Source organism: Ambystoma mexicanum, chromosome 4q (genome assembly GCF_040938575.1).
Source record: "Ambystoma mexicanum isolate Mex_15411 chromosome 4q, UKY_AmexF1_1, whole genome shotgun sequence".
Classification (NCBI taxonomy): Eukaryota; Metazoa; Chordata; class Amphibia; order Caudata; family Ambystomatidae; genus Ambystoma; species Ambystoma mexicanum.
Window position 1 is genome coordinate 892,556,716 of NC_090928.1, and position 17,322 is coordinate 892,574,037.

At 41.2% G+C, this 17,322-nt stretch overlaps 1 protein-coding gene across 1 annotated transcript in view; it reads left to right on the forward strand.

The window, feature by feature from the left end:
• The window catches only part of LRPPRC (leucine rich pentatricopeptide repeat containing), a 1,926,342-nt gene extending 1,910,620 nt beyond the window's left edge, over positions 1-15,722 (forward strand). Inside the window, exons 35-38 of the mRNA XM_069608459.1 lie at positions 12,150-12,224; positions 13,090-13,174; positions 14,119-14,261; positions 15,324-15,722. Of these exons, the coding sequence (XP_069464560.1) occupies positions 12,150-12,224; positions 13,090-13,174; positions 14,119-14,261; positions 15,324-15,395 (375 nt within the window). The 3' untranslated portion in view covers positions 15,396-15,722. The remainder of the gene's footprint in view (positions 1-12,149; positions 12,225-13,089; positions 13,175-14,118; positions 14,262-15,323) is intronic.
• The last annotated feature ends 1,600 nt before the right edge of the window (positions 15,723-17,322 follow it).

Consider the following 17,322-nt stretch of genomic DNA (forward strand, 5'->3'; position numbering starts at 1 on the left):
ATAGCAGCGCTGCTTTTTCACTCCATTTCTTTAAGACAAACAAGAACACACCCTAGTAGCCTTTCTCAGGGTGCTCCCTGTTCCATCTTGCCCAATGGCACTTGGCAAAACGGTGCAGCCATCCTTTTGTAGATGCAAAACACAGTTTGGCTGCAATGGTGCTCACAGGAGCCAGCGCAGCCATTTTACTGTTTCTGCTGCTTGGTGATGTAGGGAAGTACTGCTGAGTGGGTAAATGTATCCCACAACCTCGTACACAACACATCTCTGCCACTAGACGTGATATCAACTGGCTTTCTATCCAAGAGAGAGAATGCAACTCAAAAGAGCATCCCTGACCTACAAATGTCTTAACTCAGCCCCTCAATACCTTGTGGAAAAATGTAACAAAAACAATCTGGCCCTGTGGAATCAGAAAAAAATACAATATTACGGCTGTTACACCAAGCAAAGGAAAATACACCGACACGGGCTTGTAAAGATTCCCAGAATCTTTATTACAAAACTGAACAGTAGCCAACAAAGTACACAAATAGCTATTTGGCTGTCAATACATCAGAGACCACCAGCAGGGTTCAATCTGAGCAGTGAGCAGGGTTTCCTAGCTGGACATCAGCGTATTTATACAGTTTGTTATAATGATGTACAGCCTCTTTACAAGTTAACACCACACTGGGCTAGGGTCGCGCCAGGTTCATTTCCTAATTTACATATCTCGTGCATGCGGTTTACTTTTAAATACACTTACTAACAGACATTATTATTCTCTAATTTAACGTTACACTCTTTACATATTACTTTAATACAAATCAAACAAATGTTTAGCATGTCGTATTTGGATTGCATTATTGTTCTTGTATACTTGTAGGTTAACATTGCTAATTCAAGTAATCCCCTGATCCCGAGGTCAACAAAGGACAAGGTCTAGATGGACCCTAACATGTAGCCTGAAGGCAGGTTGGACATTAACCCTCCTACAGAGGTTGAAGAGGTTAAGGCAAGAACAAGAGCACACAAGACAGCCATTTTAGACTACAGGGTGACTTTGTACAATAAACTAAAATGGCGGTTCTAACCTAAAATGGAGGCTCGATTCACTTGGGGTCACGACCTTGTAACACGGGTTTCCTCGCAAAGCGACTTGGGCATAGGCCAACATATACAATGAGGACGAAACAATATTATATCAGTTCTAACAGCCCGAATTACTAGGTCTTCCAACTCTGGCCGCCTACTAGTGCCCAGGTATAAATTCAAAAAAGCTGGCGACAGCAGCTTCCCAGTCATGATTGCCCAACTTTGGAACTCCCTACCCGCTACATTAAGATCCAACTAGTCCTTATTTACATTCAGGAAAGATATGAAAAGTTGGTTAATCTAGAATTATGCACTGTACTAGTCCCTGTGAGACCTCATTAGCCTGAACCTTTGTATAACATATCTGCATGTTGTAAATTGCCTGCAAGAATTAAGTATATATTTTTGACATTGCGTGTCTATTTGTATATTCTTGTGTCTGTAAATAATGTACATTGTATTTTTTTTTGCACTGCATATCTGTTTTACTTACTGTATATTTCACTATGAGTAACTAAGTAACTGTATAACCTTGTAATGCATCCCAGGTACCTCTGGGTTTGGTGCGTATTATAAATAAGCAAACAAATGAAACCCAGAACTCAACAGTAGACTACATATGGATATCTAAAGATAAAATACACAAAGTCGAATCACTACATATACTGGGGCAAAACGGGAGCGACCATAACATGCTAAAATTAACATGGTCCAGGAAAAAGGATAAAGTAGAAATTGGTAAAACTGAAATTCTAGCGCTAAATCATGGAGGTAACCGATCAAGAAATAAAGACAACATGACTCTAACCAAGGAATATAGTAAGCGAACAAGAAGTGAGTACAATTACACCGCCTATGATGCCCTATTAAGCATGTTCAGAGCAAAGAAAACAGGAATGAAGTTACCTTTATATAAACCGAAACATCGCTATAGTAAACTGGTTGTTGACAGAAGAAGGCAACTAAGACTAAAGATTAAACAAATAAAGAGAAGTGCAGGCAATACTGAACAATTCAGGCAAATCAAAACAAAAAACCAAAACTACAAACATTGGCTGAAAAGGTTTAAGCAACAGCGAGACCAGGAGCAAGGAGAAATTATGTTCAGTGTGATGACAGGCGACAACTCGAGAGATGTGGATCCTAATAAACAACTTAACGCTAAATCAGCAGAGTCGGTTAAATAGTAGTGTCCCTGAACCCTGAAAAAAATGGATTGATCATTATTCTAAAGTCTTCGACAACAAGACCGAAGAGGATACAAATCAACTCAACAATAACAGCGACCCTTGGAACTTAAACATCAAAGAAAATCAACTGGTAAACATGATAAAAGGGCTAAAAAAAACTCCTCAGCGGCAGGTCCAGATGGACTAACAAACTTGGAAATAAAAAAAGCTCCTGAAACGTGAGGGGTGTTGATTACCGTACTTTTCAAAAATATAGAGAAACAACAAATACCAACATCTTGGACCACAAGCTTAACAGTGCCGATCTTTAAGAGAGGCAGACGTGAGGAGCCATCAAATTACCAGCCAATACTGCTACTCAATGTTATCAGAAAACTATTTGCGTCAATTCTTCAAAAGAATCTCTCAAAATGGGCAGAATAATGTTAAAGGTATTTATATAGCGCACCGTCACCAGCAGAGTTGGTCTCCAGGCACTCAGGCGGACCTGTAAACAAAAAAGGTGGGGGGTGGGTGAAGAGGGCGTAGGAAAGTGAGGGGTTGTGTACTGTTGGCAGCTTCAGTTTGGTTTTCACTGTGCACTGCGCTTGGGTGTGCATATAGGATCGAAGTGGGACCTTGCGTGCTGTTGTTGCGATAAGTGTGTTGATTGTTGTTGCGGCGTGGTGAAGTCTGTGCGGTTTGCTGTGAGAGAGGTGGTTGTGTGGGTTTTTGTGTGAATTGAGTATGCAGAAATTTGAGGTTTTGGTGTGTGGGTTGTATGTCTCATCCCTGAAGTTTAGTTTATGTATCAGGTTGTCATACTGGGTTGGTATATTCTTCTCTTGGTTTACTGATTCTCTAGTTTCTGTGGTGATACTGTGGCTGGTTCCAGCAGATTAAATTGGCTAAGTTCCACAGGTTCGGTGAGCATTGACCTCTAGTTCGATAGTGGTGTTATGGTATCCCTAACCAGCTCCTTGTTATCCATTTACTGACAGTGGTCCATTGGGTGGTATAATCTTCTCTTCCCTTTCCTGACTGTCTAGTTTCAGGGGTTGAGGCTGGCCTCTAACTAAGTTTGACCTTAGTGCACCCAGGGGGCGAGTATGATCCCTGCTTAGGTAGTGGAGTTATATTATCAATCCCAGCTCCTTCCTATGTACTACTGTCGATGGTCCATTACTGCCTGTGCCTTCGAGGGAAAGGCCAGGTGCTATTGCTGCGCTTACGATTGATCTGGGATTTTTTGATTGATAAGTGGATATGTTACAGATCTGTATGTCTGTATGTCCTTATAGGGTGATGATTTAGGGAGTCGGGTAGGTTCGTCTCTCGGCCTAATTCCTCTGTGTATGTCCTTATCGGTATTCTTTCTGGTTATCAGGTGAAGAGCCATGGTTTTAGGAGTTTCCTGAATTGTAGGTGATCTCTTGTTCCGTATGTTCTTTGGTAGTTCGTTCCAGGTTTTTGGGGCGAGGGGAGAAAGAGGATCCTCCAGAGTTTCCTCTTGTATGATTTGGGTTCCAAGCGGATGTCGCTGCTGGATCCGAGTGGCCTTGCAGTGTGGTTTACGTTTAGTTTTCTTCTGAGGAACTCTGCATCTTGGTCGTGGATTGCTCTGTGGGTTATGCATATTGATTTGAACTTGATCCGCTGTTTGATGGGTAGCCAGTGTAGCATTTTCAGTGGTGGTGTGATGTGTTCTCTTCTAGGTAGTTTAAGGAGCAGTCTGTCCGCTGCATTTTGTATGTGTTGAGTTTATTTAGTAGTCATGTTCTTGATTGGGGCGTTTACTTGTGGCTCTAGAGTGAGTTTGTTGTCCATCTGGACTCCCAGGTTTTCTACAGTCTGATGGAGCTGGGGTTTTGCCAAGTTCAATAAAGCAAATAATTGATCCCAGACAAACAGGATTTACTAAGGGGAGAGGGACGGAGTTAAACCTATTCATCCTATCACTGTTAAAGCTAAACACCAAGAGAACAAAAAGCAAATTTTACTTGGCGTTTATAGATCTGAGGCAAGCTTTTGATGAATCGACACCAACTATGGTCAAAACTCCAGAAGTCGCAATGTCCAGAAGAGATCCTACAGCCAATTAAAGCTCTTCACAAAAAGTGACTCAAGTGAGAATGAACAAAACATCTTTAACCGTAGCAATTCCTACAAAAAGAGGGGTAAAACAAGGCTGTCTTATGGCGGAAACACTATTTAAGCTGTTTATAGCGGACCTGCCAGATTAGTTGAGAACAGCTAAGCACTTTCCTCCTAAAATTAACAACACAGAGATATCGATACTCTTATGCCGACGACCTGGTCCTTGTAGACCAGACCCTGATTGGCCTTCAGCACCTGCTAGATCATCTTCAGAAATATGAGGTCAAATGACCTAGTAATTAACGCGGACAAATCTAAAATAATGTTGAGGAGAGTAAAAGCGTTCAACCGGAAAATTAGCACAGAGAAACGAAATTCAATTTCTAGGAATACAATTTAACCGGTCAAATGTCGAACAGAAATGGATAAAAGCGCTTCAATCCAAATCAAAAATGCTATGCTCAAAGGGAGCAATATTAAAGGGACGGTATGGAAAATTCTCCATAACTCCCGTATGATCATTCTACGTACAGAAAGTGATACCAATTATCACATATAGCGGAGAAGCAGACTTAAACCTGTTCTGGAAAATCTGGTCAAATCTCGAAAGTAGGTTTTGGAAACCAATACTAAACCTTCCATGAAGTCTTCCAATAGCTGTGATAAGAGCCGAGCTAGGGCTACAGTCCTTCTATTCGATAATACGCTGGAAGTCCCTGGTCTTGTTGAGGAAACTAACTCTCGAAGACCCAGTGATCGGCTATAAAGTCCTCTCAGCTAAAATGAATGGAAAGAGTGCTTTGCTCTTAAACACGTGGAAAGTCAAATGGAGGCAACATCTTGAAAATCAGGACTCCGCAATAGATGAGTTAATTGAGAACCCTGAAAAAGTAAAGGGAAAACTCAAGAGAGAAGACTGGATAAACACTGGAACAACTAGACTGGCCTTCAAATCACAAAAACATGCAGCAAATGAACACATGAAAAGAGACACGATGCCGCAGTACCTGATAACATTTCCTAGCAGGTACCACAGGCAATATTAATCCAAATAAGACTGGCGGTCTATCGAACAAATTAATATCTGCACACAAGAGGTCACTGAGGTGTGAACAATGGACAATGCAGATTCTGCTGACACCACGGAACACTTGAAACTGTAAAGCATTTGTTGCTATCCTGTATAGCGGTGGATGGGGAAAGGGAGAAATACCCGACTAGATTTTTGGACAAATATACTACCGTATCAAATGAAGACTGGTGGAATGAATTCCTATTGGGTAACAACTCACGATTTACGTATGCAGCAATAAACCTGTTAGAAAAATGATTGAAACAGGAAAGAATGACAGAAGGAACCACAGACAAACGAAAATAAACAATAATAGAAAAGAAAAGAATGTTAATGAAGACGTGCCCAATTCAGGGCCAATGCCAAGAATAAAGATTGGAATTAGAGTCACATAAATGCAATCAAAGAGGATTTGGAAAGCGATTTTTAGAAATAAGGAAATGTGTAAAGTTTTTAATTAAACTAAATTACAAAAAACTTTTTTTTTAAATTACATGACCGTGAGGTTTATATTGTGGAATATGGTGCCTCATGCATGCATCCTGTTTGCCTGTTGTGCACCACCAGATTTGCTTACTGCTACATAGTCTATTCACAGCATGTGAATCCATGAAATTTCCAATGCTGGAGAAGGGATTAGTTTCATACCTGGAACTCAATTTCTCCAGCATTGGTATCTTTCATGGATTCACATGCGCCCTCTAGTCTTCCCCTCTAGGCAAACAATTCCTTCAGCAATTCTCGTTTTGGGGCGAGGTTAAAATCTGAGGGGAAGCCGCGGGGGTGGAGCTATATACTGGACGTACCATTAGTGCTGCCTAAAACACCCCAATGACGTTGATAAGACACTCAAGGTGTAAAAGTTTTTTCCATAGGAAAACTACTATACTAAGTTTACTGAGGTCTCCCAGCCTGGCGGTGAAATATTCACAGCATGTGAAGCCATGACGGATACCAATGCTGGAGAAATTGAGTTACGGTAAGAAACTACTCCCTTCTTTACGATCCCTGTGGTGGTCCAGTTTCTGAAGGGCCTGATTATTTCCTTCCTTTGCCTTTTGAGGTCCCTGATAGGGATTTGAACTTAATTCTCACCTTCCTGATAGCGACTCCGTTTGAAGCTTTGCATTCAGCTCTCATCAGGCTTGTCACATTGAAGACTGCTTTTTTGGTGCCAATCGCTTAGGCTAGAATGGTCAGCAAATTGCAGGCACTCTCTCTAGTAAAGCCCCTTTCCTGAAGTTTTTTTAAAGAAAAACTCTCCCTGAATGTGCACCCGACGTTTTTGCCAAATGTGGTGTCAGAATTTCATCTGGGTGGGGTGAGGGGCATGTGTAGTACTCTGGTAAGGATTCATAGTACATCGATCAATGCCTAATCCAATGTTGAGGAGTGGTGTGCCGAACACGAGGGAATCAAAAGACGAAAACATTACTGAGCAACTGATGCTGGATGGATATCTATCAAAATGAGGAATCTGTGGGAGAAGAGTACATAGAGAAAACATTAGTTGTAAGTTTCTCGTTCCAATGCAGCCACGACAAATATAGCTGCTAGCTCCATGGGCGTCCTTTCTCGCTACAACAGAGAATGGTTGTGCAAGCTGGGCCCCATTCTGGATGTCTTGCTGGACGACTAGGAGGAGGAGGCTATTGGGCTTCTTTTAGGGTGTGGCCATTTTCGACAAAGCCATCTCAGTTACAGCAGACATTGCTGACGCCTGTCTGGGAAATGTCGAACTTTGTGGTGCTACTCCAAGAGGGATGGCTAAAAGCTACCAACTTCTGGCCGGAAGTGCAAGCTAAAATCAATATGCCTTTTAATGGCGAGGATCTCTTCGGCAAAATGGTCGACAACACTCTCCAGGCCATCAAAATGGAATGGGCACTGACTGGTCTAAGGCTTTCTTCAAGTCAATTTGTTGAGGGTAAAGAAGAGGAGTGAGGCCGCATTAGAGTTCATCCTCGATGTTTGTCACTTGGTGGCAAGTGTATTGGAGTCGATTGGCTTACCTGCATCCAGCCCAAGATATCGAAAGTCATTCTGTTACCATTTAGTGATGCGTTGACGGAGCTGGTGATGGTCATTTGAAACATGGCTGTGCCTACTTCTGTATGTAAGCCTATTTCACAAAAGCATTGTATGACTTCTTCAGACGCTATTGTTTCTTTTCACCAGTTCCCGAATTGTTAACATAAACTGACAAGGCGGCTTGGGTCCTTGTGCACAGAGCAGGCAGGAGAGACTGGAGTTTCAGTGGCACTCACAGGCTGAAAGCAAGAGGGAGAAGGAAATTACAGGTCCCCAGGGCACTGTGCTTACTTGCAGCATAGCAGCAGTCAGCAGAGTATGAGATCCAGCACCTGCCACAGGAGGTGGCAATAAAGAAAATATAATAAAACAAGCTTTGATCAGTTGAGTTTAATTGCAACCAACTGCACCTCATACAGTTTCATTGATCAGTGAAAACCTGTGATGTGCAGATAATTGACAACAGTGCATGAATCGTTTTTAGGTAGGGATGGGGCGTCGTAGGGGGTGCAATTTATAGCTATTATAGTAGTTATGGGTGTTCAGTTGGTGGGACTGCAATCGAAGCACATCCACATGCAAACTGCTCCTCTCAAACCCATTTCCTTGTGTCCCTAAAAACTGGATTGATCACCTCTATATCTGGGTTGAGTAGGTCTGGTGGGCCTCAAGGCACTCACACCACGGTTATCTTCCCACATGCAGCTTCTCTCACCTCTGTCCAGTCTTTTCTAGCTGCAAAGGGCGATGAGTAATGTACTCTGACTACTGCTTACTGCACCCTCTATATTTATTTTCTTGCTATGTTATGTTTTATCTGGCTTGCCAAGTGACTACCCAGAGTAAAAAAAAAAAAAAACATTGGTTAACTTTTGTATTTTTAGCAAACAGTGCCTGCTGCATTTGCATTGTGAACTGCCTAGAATCACAGGAGGAACCAAGGAGACTGCCATTAGAGAAGTGTAACTAGGTTTCCCCTGCCACTCAGTTTTGTTGCACTTGGAAGCAGATTAGCGTAAAGGATATTTGTTAGGCAAGATTGTGTGCAGTACCCTTTGGGTGCACAACAGCAACCATGGCCTCCTGGCAATAGGAACCCAACTTTTGGTATAAATCTGTACTACACAGGTTTGTAGTGTGGCTGGGCAGCTAGGCTTATCTCAAGAGGGTTCATTGTGGGCAGTAGGGTTGGAACAGAGTTTCACAGTGACCGTTATTCTAATAAACACTTATACTCAAGGTTTCTTGATTAAACAATTATTAATTTAACAGTCAGTTATAGAAGCCTTCTTCAGAAGGGAGCAAAACATGTAACAATTATAATACACTTCAAAACACACTCTGTTTCTCTAAATCAAATGATACCCGTTGGGGATGGCACACACACTTCCGACACCCACAGGTGACTTAAATTGCTAGGACGCTGTGGACATTGATTTATCACTGGTACATTTAGAGCAATACTGAGTTTGGTGCAAAGGTGACATAGGGGAATAAAACAGAGGTAGAAGTGTCTCTCAGGGAGCCAGGACAGCCAATGCTAGTTGAACAAAGTGTAGGGGAGCTGAAGATCTTCTTGGCTGGTAAGTAAAAGGCTTGCACAATGTTTTTAGAACATTTTATAGAAATAAGATTCCTTGAAGGGCCACAAGCTGTGAGGCTTGTGAGGGGCAAAGCTGTAAGCAACTCTTCAAGGGCAACCAAGACAGGTCTCAGCTGAGAGCAAGTAAGGCTACACAACAAAGAGGTAAGATCTCTTAGACTTTACAGAACCTTTGTTTAGAAGACTTGGTTCCAGCTGGCTTCTGTTCCTGTACAGCTCTGCAGAACCCGGTGTTCCTGGGCCTCAGTTGTGGGGACAAGAGGGAGAGCGTCTGGGGATTCCTGCACTGCAATGGGAAGGTCAGCGGCAGCAATGGGCAAACTTCAATTCAGTGGCACTTCAGTGTTTCAGCTCCTCGCGTCTGACAGCAAATAGCAACACTACGGCTCTCGTATACCACTTCAGACTTTCCTCGCATCTGGGGTCCAGCACTCTGTTGAGGTGGCTCAGGCTTGGTCAGTCGTGCTTCAGGGAAGTCTGGAGGATCTTCCTGGCGCTCTGGTCTGACTTAAAATTGATCCATTCGATTTGGTGTTCCTCTCCCTGACCCTTCGGTTCCAGCAGCGGCAGTGGAAGTACAGTCCGCTCCAAGAGTATGTCCAAACAAGTTCACTTTGGAGTTGATTGGTCCCAACAACTAAAGGGGAGAAGTTGTCCTTGCAGGGCTTCTCTAGTCGAAACGAATTCGGAGCTTCAGCACAGCAGCAGTGCTTCACCGGGCAAACCAACGGTCCATGACTTGCAGCAGGCGTTTCTTCCAAGTTCTTCTTCGAATTCCTTCATCCAGTGGTCGACTCTACCTTCCAAAGCCTCTCATTTTTATGCAGGTTTCTCCCATTCATTCCAGCCTGGCTGTCAATAACACAGCACGGTGACTGTCGTTGCCGGACAGCCAGCCAATCACCTTTGAGTGCATTCCTGTAACCTTTCGGCCACCTCCCTCACTTCCTGCCAGACATACTGAAGCCAGAGGCGGGCTTCACTCGTGAATCCCGCCAAAGACAAGATAAAACAAACAAAGGGCCCAAACCTGGTTAGGCACACAGAGTAAATCTCAAGAAGGACCTTTCTGACCAGAAATGGCAAAAAAAAAGACCAGTGGGCCATTTTGACGAAATGGGTGCCTTACTGCAGCTGTGAACGCAGCCCATGGTAAAAACACACAATGGTAGTAAAAAGTAAACCACTGCCACCAGCCATTAATTGTAGAAAGGGTAACGTAAAAATGTTACATGAGAAACTAGAGAAAGGTGATACTAAGTAACCCATCCAGAACCCTATGGTAAAATAGTCTGTGCTAGGTCTAGAAAGTTACTGAATGTAAGTAAAGTCAATTTCACTTCACTGCTATTGGAAACAGTAGTTTCACCAAGAGAAGTTATTGAATCCTTTGGGAAAACTAAGACTTCCCTGTGCCACTGCACTGAAGGTGCTGTGTGTCAAAATGTAAAGATGTCGTCTATGGAGTGTCTTGGGGAAAACTGTCTCACTCTCTCCAGGTTAAAAATTAAAAATCCTAAAGTCCAGCAAAAGAGCTGGGGGTCTCTAAGGTAGAGAGGAATTAGCACATTTCTGAGAATTCTCCCTAACAATATTATAGGGTACCCAGAATGACTGGAGGTGGGGGGAGGTGGGTGGTGTCTGTTCCAATATGTAAATGGCATGCTGCATCATTCTGCTATGGCTGCAGACTTTGGGTGAATCATACTCTCTAAAACCCATAGTCATTATTCAGAGATTACAAGTGTGGACACTCTTGGGCTACCCTGTTGTATCAGTTTTCATGGCAGATTATTATTATTATACAGTTCGAGGACTAACTTGAAAGGGAATAATCAGACTAGATTAGTCTCCAAAACATCCTAGTCCATCAATAAAAGAGGGGACAAAGGAAATGTGAACACTCTGCTTCCTCAGAAAAGGATTATACCAATGTTTAGCAATCTGGAAAAAAAATTCAACTGTGGCTCACAAAAGTGTGGTATAGGAAGAGTAACTTTTGACTTCCCAATTTGTTTTTTTGCACAAGCAGCTAGAAACCTATTTTTTGTTTTTATGTCAGAGCTTGCTCTGAATCCTATGCGGCTCCAAGAGGCCTCTTGTGGAGTAAGAGCGCTGATTATACTGGCATAAAAATGTCATTGTTGTATTCCCCTTCGCTTTCCTTTGCTTCCTAATTGTTAGTTGCTGTGACTGTCAGTTTTTAGCAAGTACCCTATACATTGAAGTTCGTTGAATGAGCAGTATGAGGTAACATTGGACAGTTTAACAGCAGCTTCAACATTTCTGCTGAAGGAGGGAAGGATTTTGTTTGTTTAACGTGTTCATACCACTGCCAGTCCAATTAACTGTTTGAAAATTAAACATTGCTTTTCATACTTTATTTTAAACCTTCCAAAGACTTTGCTATTTGTTGAGTTTGTAAAGGAATGACAGTTGTGAGAAGTAAGAACTACAATATTGTTGCGCCTCGTTTGATTCTGCTACAGTCTCTAAGGTCGGCAAGACACTTGATTTGTCTGGCCTGTCACATAAACTTTTTTCTCCTCAAATTTAACTTTTGTCTCTCTCTCAAGCACTGGCTGTCTAGTGCATTGAAAGCCTTTTGTAAAACAGATTGAAATCAGTCCTTTGTATGCATAAGTGTAGATAATTATACTCTAGAGAACTTGCTTTGTACATTTTAATTTTTAGAAAGAAACGAGCAGTTATCTCGTTGACACGTTATTAAATGTATAATTAACCTTATGATCCCATGCTCACTTGTGAATGCTTGGCAGCATAATTGGAGAGGAATAGTTCTTTTTTCTCTTTCTTTTTCAGGCCTTAATCTAATTTCTTTAAGATGTTAAAGCAGTAGAATATGTTTTTTCCTCTAACAAAATTGCTGCTTGTAGTGGCAAGGGCAGCCTTTCCGACAGGATGATTTGGTTTGCCCTCTTGTATTTAATGCACGACTATTGGTCCTTAATATGAGCTAATGATACATTACTGCACCCCTGTGAATCTCCTAATTAGAAATGTTAGTCTTTATCTACTTGTTTATCATCAATGTAGAGTTTTTCTGTGACATTTAAATTTTTCTCTTCCACTCCCCCAGAGATGTAGTGCAATTGCGGAACAAAAAGCAGTTCTTGTGGCATACATTACACGGACAGGACAGACTTCAGGCCAGGTACAGTGTTCATACACCAAAACTGTCTTTATAATGAGCAATAAGACAGAGGTGGTTACGTAGACATTCAAATGATGAAATGTGCTTTGGTTAAATTGAAGGTCAGAGTACATGGCAATAATTCAAACTGTGCTTTGGCTTTTCCCACAATGAACTACAGGGTCTTTGCCTTTTGCTTTTATAATTTTGTATTTTAACCACCAAATGTAAAAGCTGTTCTAGATGTTCAAAATAACATGTGGGTGTTGGTGTTGATGTGCTTGCAGTCCTCCACACACACGAACAACCAGTGCCCCAGATGGGATTTTGAAGTAGCAGTATTTTACTCTATTTTTTAAAGTTGGGAGTACAATTATTTTTTGGGGACTCAAAATGAAAGTTCATTTCCCAATGGGAGTATTTTATAAGCAAGTAAAAATATGTCTCAACTGGAAAAACTGAAATGTTTTTGTAATAATTATTTGCCCCTAGTTATTCATACACATTAAAAGATCCACAATTGACGGTAGTTATATAGAATGCTGTACAAGTGTGGTTTGACTGTTTCGTCTTGTCATTGGATCACATAGTATTATGATTTCATTTTAAAAGAAATTCTGACACTGTTAACATTATACAAATAGAACCTTAGTTGTGCTTTTTGTTCAGATGCTTTCTGTTAAGGGCACACTTCTAAACCAATAATGTACACCACAGCACATTTAACATAATTGTTCCCTTGCAACAAAACTATCCTTTCAAAAACCTGGGTTTAGAGCCCACAGCCTAAAATTAGACCATGTTTGAGAATTTAGCATGTGTAGCTTTAATCTTGTTCTTTTTTTCAATATATGCCGACATGTTTGCTGTTTTTGTTTATCCCTAGAGTTGGAAAATCACCAGTCTACTAGATTTGATCCCTGACTTCACAGAAAAAGACGTTGCATACACTTACCTCATGAAATGCTTAGGTAACTATAGATACATTTATTTTATTTGAGTCTTGCATAACACACTAGTTACTGAACCAGGCTTAGCTACTTTGTCAGACTACTCTTTTATAACTTGCACCATAGAGCATCCGTCAAAACAAAGGTATTTATAAACTTTTGTTTTGTTCTGAAATCCAGATGGATTAATGACAATTTATTTTTGCTCTTATTGAGGTGGCATAATAATAAATGTGTGTCCCATTACTCAGCATTCATGAATCATACATTTCTTTAAATGCAATGAAAAAAGGCAGATCTTGTCTAGATGGGAAGAAAATTATTCTCTTTCGGTGGTGTAAGTAGCAGTTTCACACAAAAGGTGGACTTCAGTAAGAGAGATAAAAGTTAAAGCAATTTATCATGATGAACTATGTAGGAGAACATCAAAAGCGCATGTTGCCATGTGATTTCTGTATGCCCTGCGTTCTGCCTAAACTCTATGGAAATACTGTACAGTCTCTAAATATAATTACATTTGTCACTTCCATCAGTTTTTTTCTTTACAAAACTTTTTATCAAGGGCTTCCTAACTAACAGTTGAAAATCTGCTAGTGCCTTCTCAAACGGAGTATGGGTGTTTAAGGGGTAGATCTATTTATCACCAAGGCTATGTCGTGGGATTCTGATAAGAACTAATGAAAAACCTATTCTGCGCTGCATGCAGAACATGCCTTTATTACAATATCCCTCTGACCTCCATTTACTAAGCATTTTAAAGTGGTTGTTGGCAATGTAAGCACTTTACAAAAATCGCTACTTAAATCATTAAATCAAAAACTCCAAGCACTGTCTGATACAGATTTATCAACCTTTTAGATATTGATGTATAATACTTGTTGGCTTTAGACATGCATTGAACATTCTTTATCGTCCGAAGACTGATGGTTGCAATTGTTTTTAATTATTCCCTTTTCTGTCATTAGCATTAGAAAAAGATGTTGCTTCTGCAAAAGCACTGTATGAAAAAATGAAAGCCGAGGAACTTCAGACAGATGAGCTATTTCTGAAGCGCTTTGCAGTTCTCCTGAAGGATGCAGGCGAGACGGTCCCTTTCCTAGAACCCCCTGTGAGTGTTTTACGTAAATGAACAAATGCCTCTGTAGTAATTTATACATGTACTTTGATTAATAATATTAGAGCGTTGCATGTTTAATTAGTTGTAGAAGATTAGATCTCTGTGGAAAATCCTCGAAGGAATCGGTGTGTGAAATATTCAGGTGTGCTAATACAGCAGTCATTTTGCATTTCTTTGAAGATAAACCTCCCTTGGATTGCATTGAAAAAATAAAATGTGTACCAAGCAGCCCTGCAGGTCATGGTACCAATGTGAATTCATGAAATGCCCTTGGGGGCAACTGCTCCTGCCTTTTAGGGAAATGATTGTTTAACAATTAAAATAAATATTATTAACATGAAGTTGTTTTGTTTTCAGAGAAGTATTTTAATTGCCTTGTTGTTGAGGGGATGTGAAAAGCTATATCTACAAATGGACAGGTGTTTAGCATTTTTTGATGTGGGAATTCCTACAACTCTTTTGACAATAAGTATTTGGGTCCGTTTGTTTATTTAGATAAATTCAATTTTTCATCCTTCTGAAATACAAAGAATGTTCATAAATATTTCACATTTTGGAAATACTATACAATCTTAAATTTACATAGGTTGGGTTTGTTTCTAGTCCCAACTTTAGTGTGTATTTTACAGAAGCTGAATTAACAGCATTTCTGGTAATCATTTTAACAAGTGGAATCCACCTTAGCACTACCCACTTTATGTTCAAATTAAATGTAAATATGTTATAAGCCACTGGTTTGGGATTTCAATCTATTGCCTCTTTTCTTAAAAAAAAACCATAATAAATGCATTTAATTGCTTAATCTGGTACATTGTATAATTTTACCTTTTGCTTCTCATGGATGTTTTGGGTACATTTTGCTCAAAATGTTAGAGGTAGCCCAAGCATTAATTTATAGAAATGTAACTATTTTATACACAAAATTTAAATGCAGTATGCATTATGAACCTTTCATGGCAGTTCAAAGAAGACTGTTTAGTATGCACAATTTTCAATTCAATGTTTTGAATAAAAAAGAACTGCGTCATAAAACTGCTCTCTCTATGTCTACAGGAGAGCTTCAAATTCTATGCAGATAAACTGAGACGCGAAAAGCAGGAACATTCATCCGACGAAGAACCTTAGTACAGTGCACTGAAATATTTAAAGCATTTTCTTTATACATCTGTTTTTGGATGCTGATAATGTGACACTTAAAGTTGTTATATAAAAATGTATTTAATATTGAAATGTAATCAGTTGTCCTTTCTTAAATCCGAACCATGCCTATGCCCTTCACGTTATGTTAATACGTATATTGTTGCAGTTTCTATCCATGTCAATTCTATTGTCTATCCCAAATGAAACCTTTTTTTTAAATAAAAAGCAAAATAGAAATCCCACTCCCCTGACTTTTTGTCCAAATATCACATAAGTCATTGTATTCAATAAAATGATGTTGTTGTATGTGAACCATCCCTGTTGTGAATTTTTTTTTCATGTCATTTGGCCGACACCCTGATTCCGACCGATGGGTGTTTTGCTGAAAACATTTCTAAAATTATTTTGGGGCGCTCCCCCCAGTACCCTTTATTTTAATTACCTTTTTTATTTACCTTCCGCTCATCCCATTATTTACTCTTTCCCACCCCCCCTCTTAATCACCCAGCCCGCCACCCCAACATTTTTATGGGAATTTTCAGCAAAACTCCTGCGGCAAAACACCAGTCGGATAAACGGGTGTCGGCTAAAGAATGCAATAGCATTTTCTTATTTGTTTTCCTGCCACAGGAATGGGATACCCTCATGTCACCCATCAGTACGTGTACCACTAGTGTGTGTTTTTGGGCACCTTTGCGTTGCCCACAGAGTAGGGTATGGGCTGCTGGCACCTATATGCTTATTTTGTAGGGCCCTGGGTCTCCCCGATTTTGGGACACCCAGGCCCTGCCATATGAATCTGTGGATTCCTGAACAAAGGCAAAATGGCCACTGAAGACCTCATGGCTTCCTGCATTTTTTTTCCTGTTTCTCAAAGTCCTGAGAAGCCCTGGCTCTTTTCCTCTGGTTTGGATGTTGGGTGGAAGGACCATATAAGACTCTGGGGTTGCCACTGCTAGACTGGTAAAAGCCTTCTCAGGGACTGCTTGCTTTGGGAGGGGTCCATTCACATTCTGTGTTGTGGGTGTCTGGTTTTGGTTGTGTCACAATGCCTGTGGTCTGCCTGAGCAAGCCTTGTCTGAAACTGTAATGAGTACAGTGTGTGCTCTGATAGGCTCAGAGTTGCCCCCAATACACATACACTGTTTTAAGTGTCTGGTTTTGGAAGAATCACCCGAATACCTGAGAACCTGATTAGGTGCTGCATGATGAATGCACTAGTGTGTGATTGGCTGACAGAGCCTAGCTCAGCCTGAGTGAATGGGGGGTGGGGAGGATTTGTGTTTAACAGAAGACCCTTCGCTTCCGTGTCAGAAGCTGCAAGTCGAAACCAGAAGTCAGAACCTTGGAAGCATGCATCCTGAATCCAGCTGGAGGAATAAGGCTGCTGTACTGATTGACAGGATCTGGACCGGTAACCTCTTCCTGTAGCTACGAGGGGACATTGTGCAACTGCTGTTCTTCACCCGAACCTGAGTGCCAGCCGTCTTGCAGAGTTTTCTTTGTCGGTCCAGAAGAAGAGTGACCAGACCTCTTGAGCCCAAGAAGTCCACCAGGATCGTCCTGTCTCCAGAGGCTGTCCGTGACCAGAAGAAAGCCAGATTGCTGTGTATCGCCCGGAAGAGGGGGTACCTGGCAAAGTGCTGCTAGACACCCAGAACTTGGCAAGTTGTCTGACTGATGAAATCAAGTGGCACTGCAGCCACAGCATCTGTCCACTTTTCCACGGCTGAGGAAATCCACTGTGGCCGCCTGCAGAGAAGTGCGCGCCAGTGGGGTTCCCGTCATTGGGAATCAAAGAACCAGTCCCAACTTGGTGGTGGCCTGCAGCAAAGTCCTGTGCTCTAATCCAAGTCACCAGAAGCCATCCTGTCATCCATGCTACAACTATAGCACCGAAGAAACTAACAGC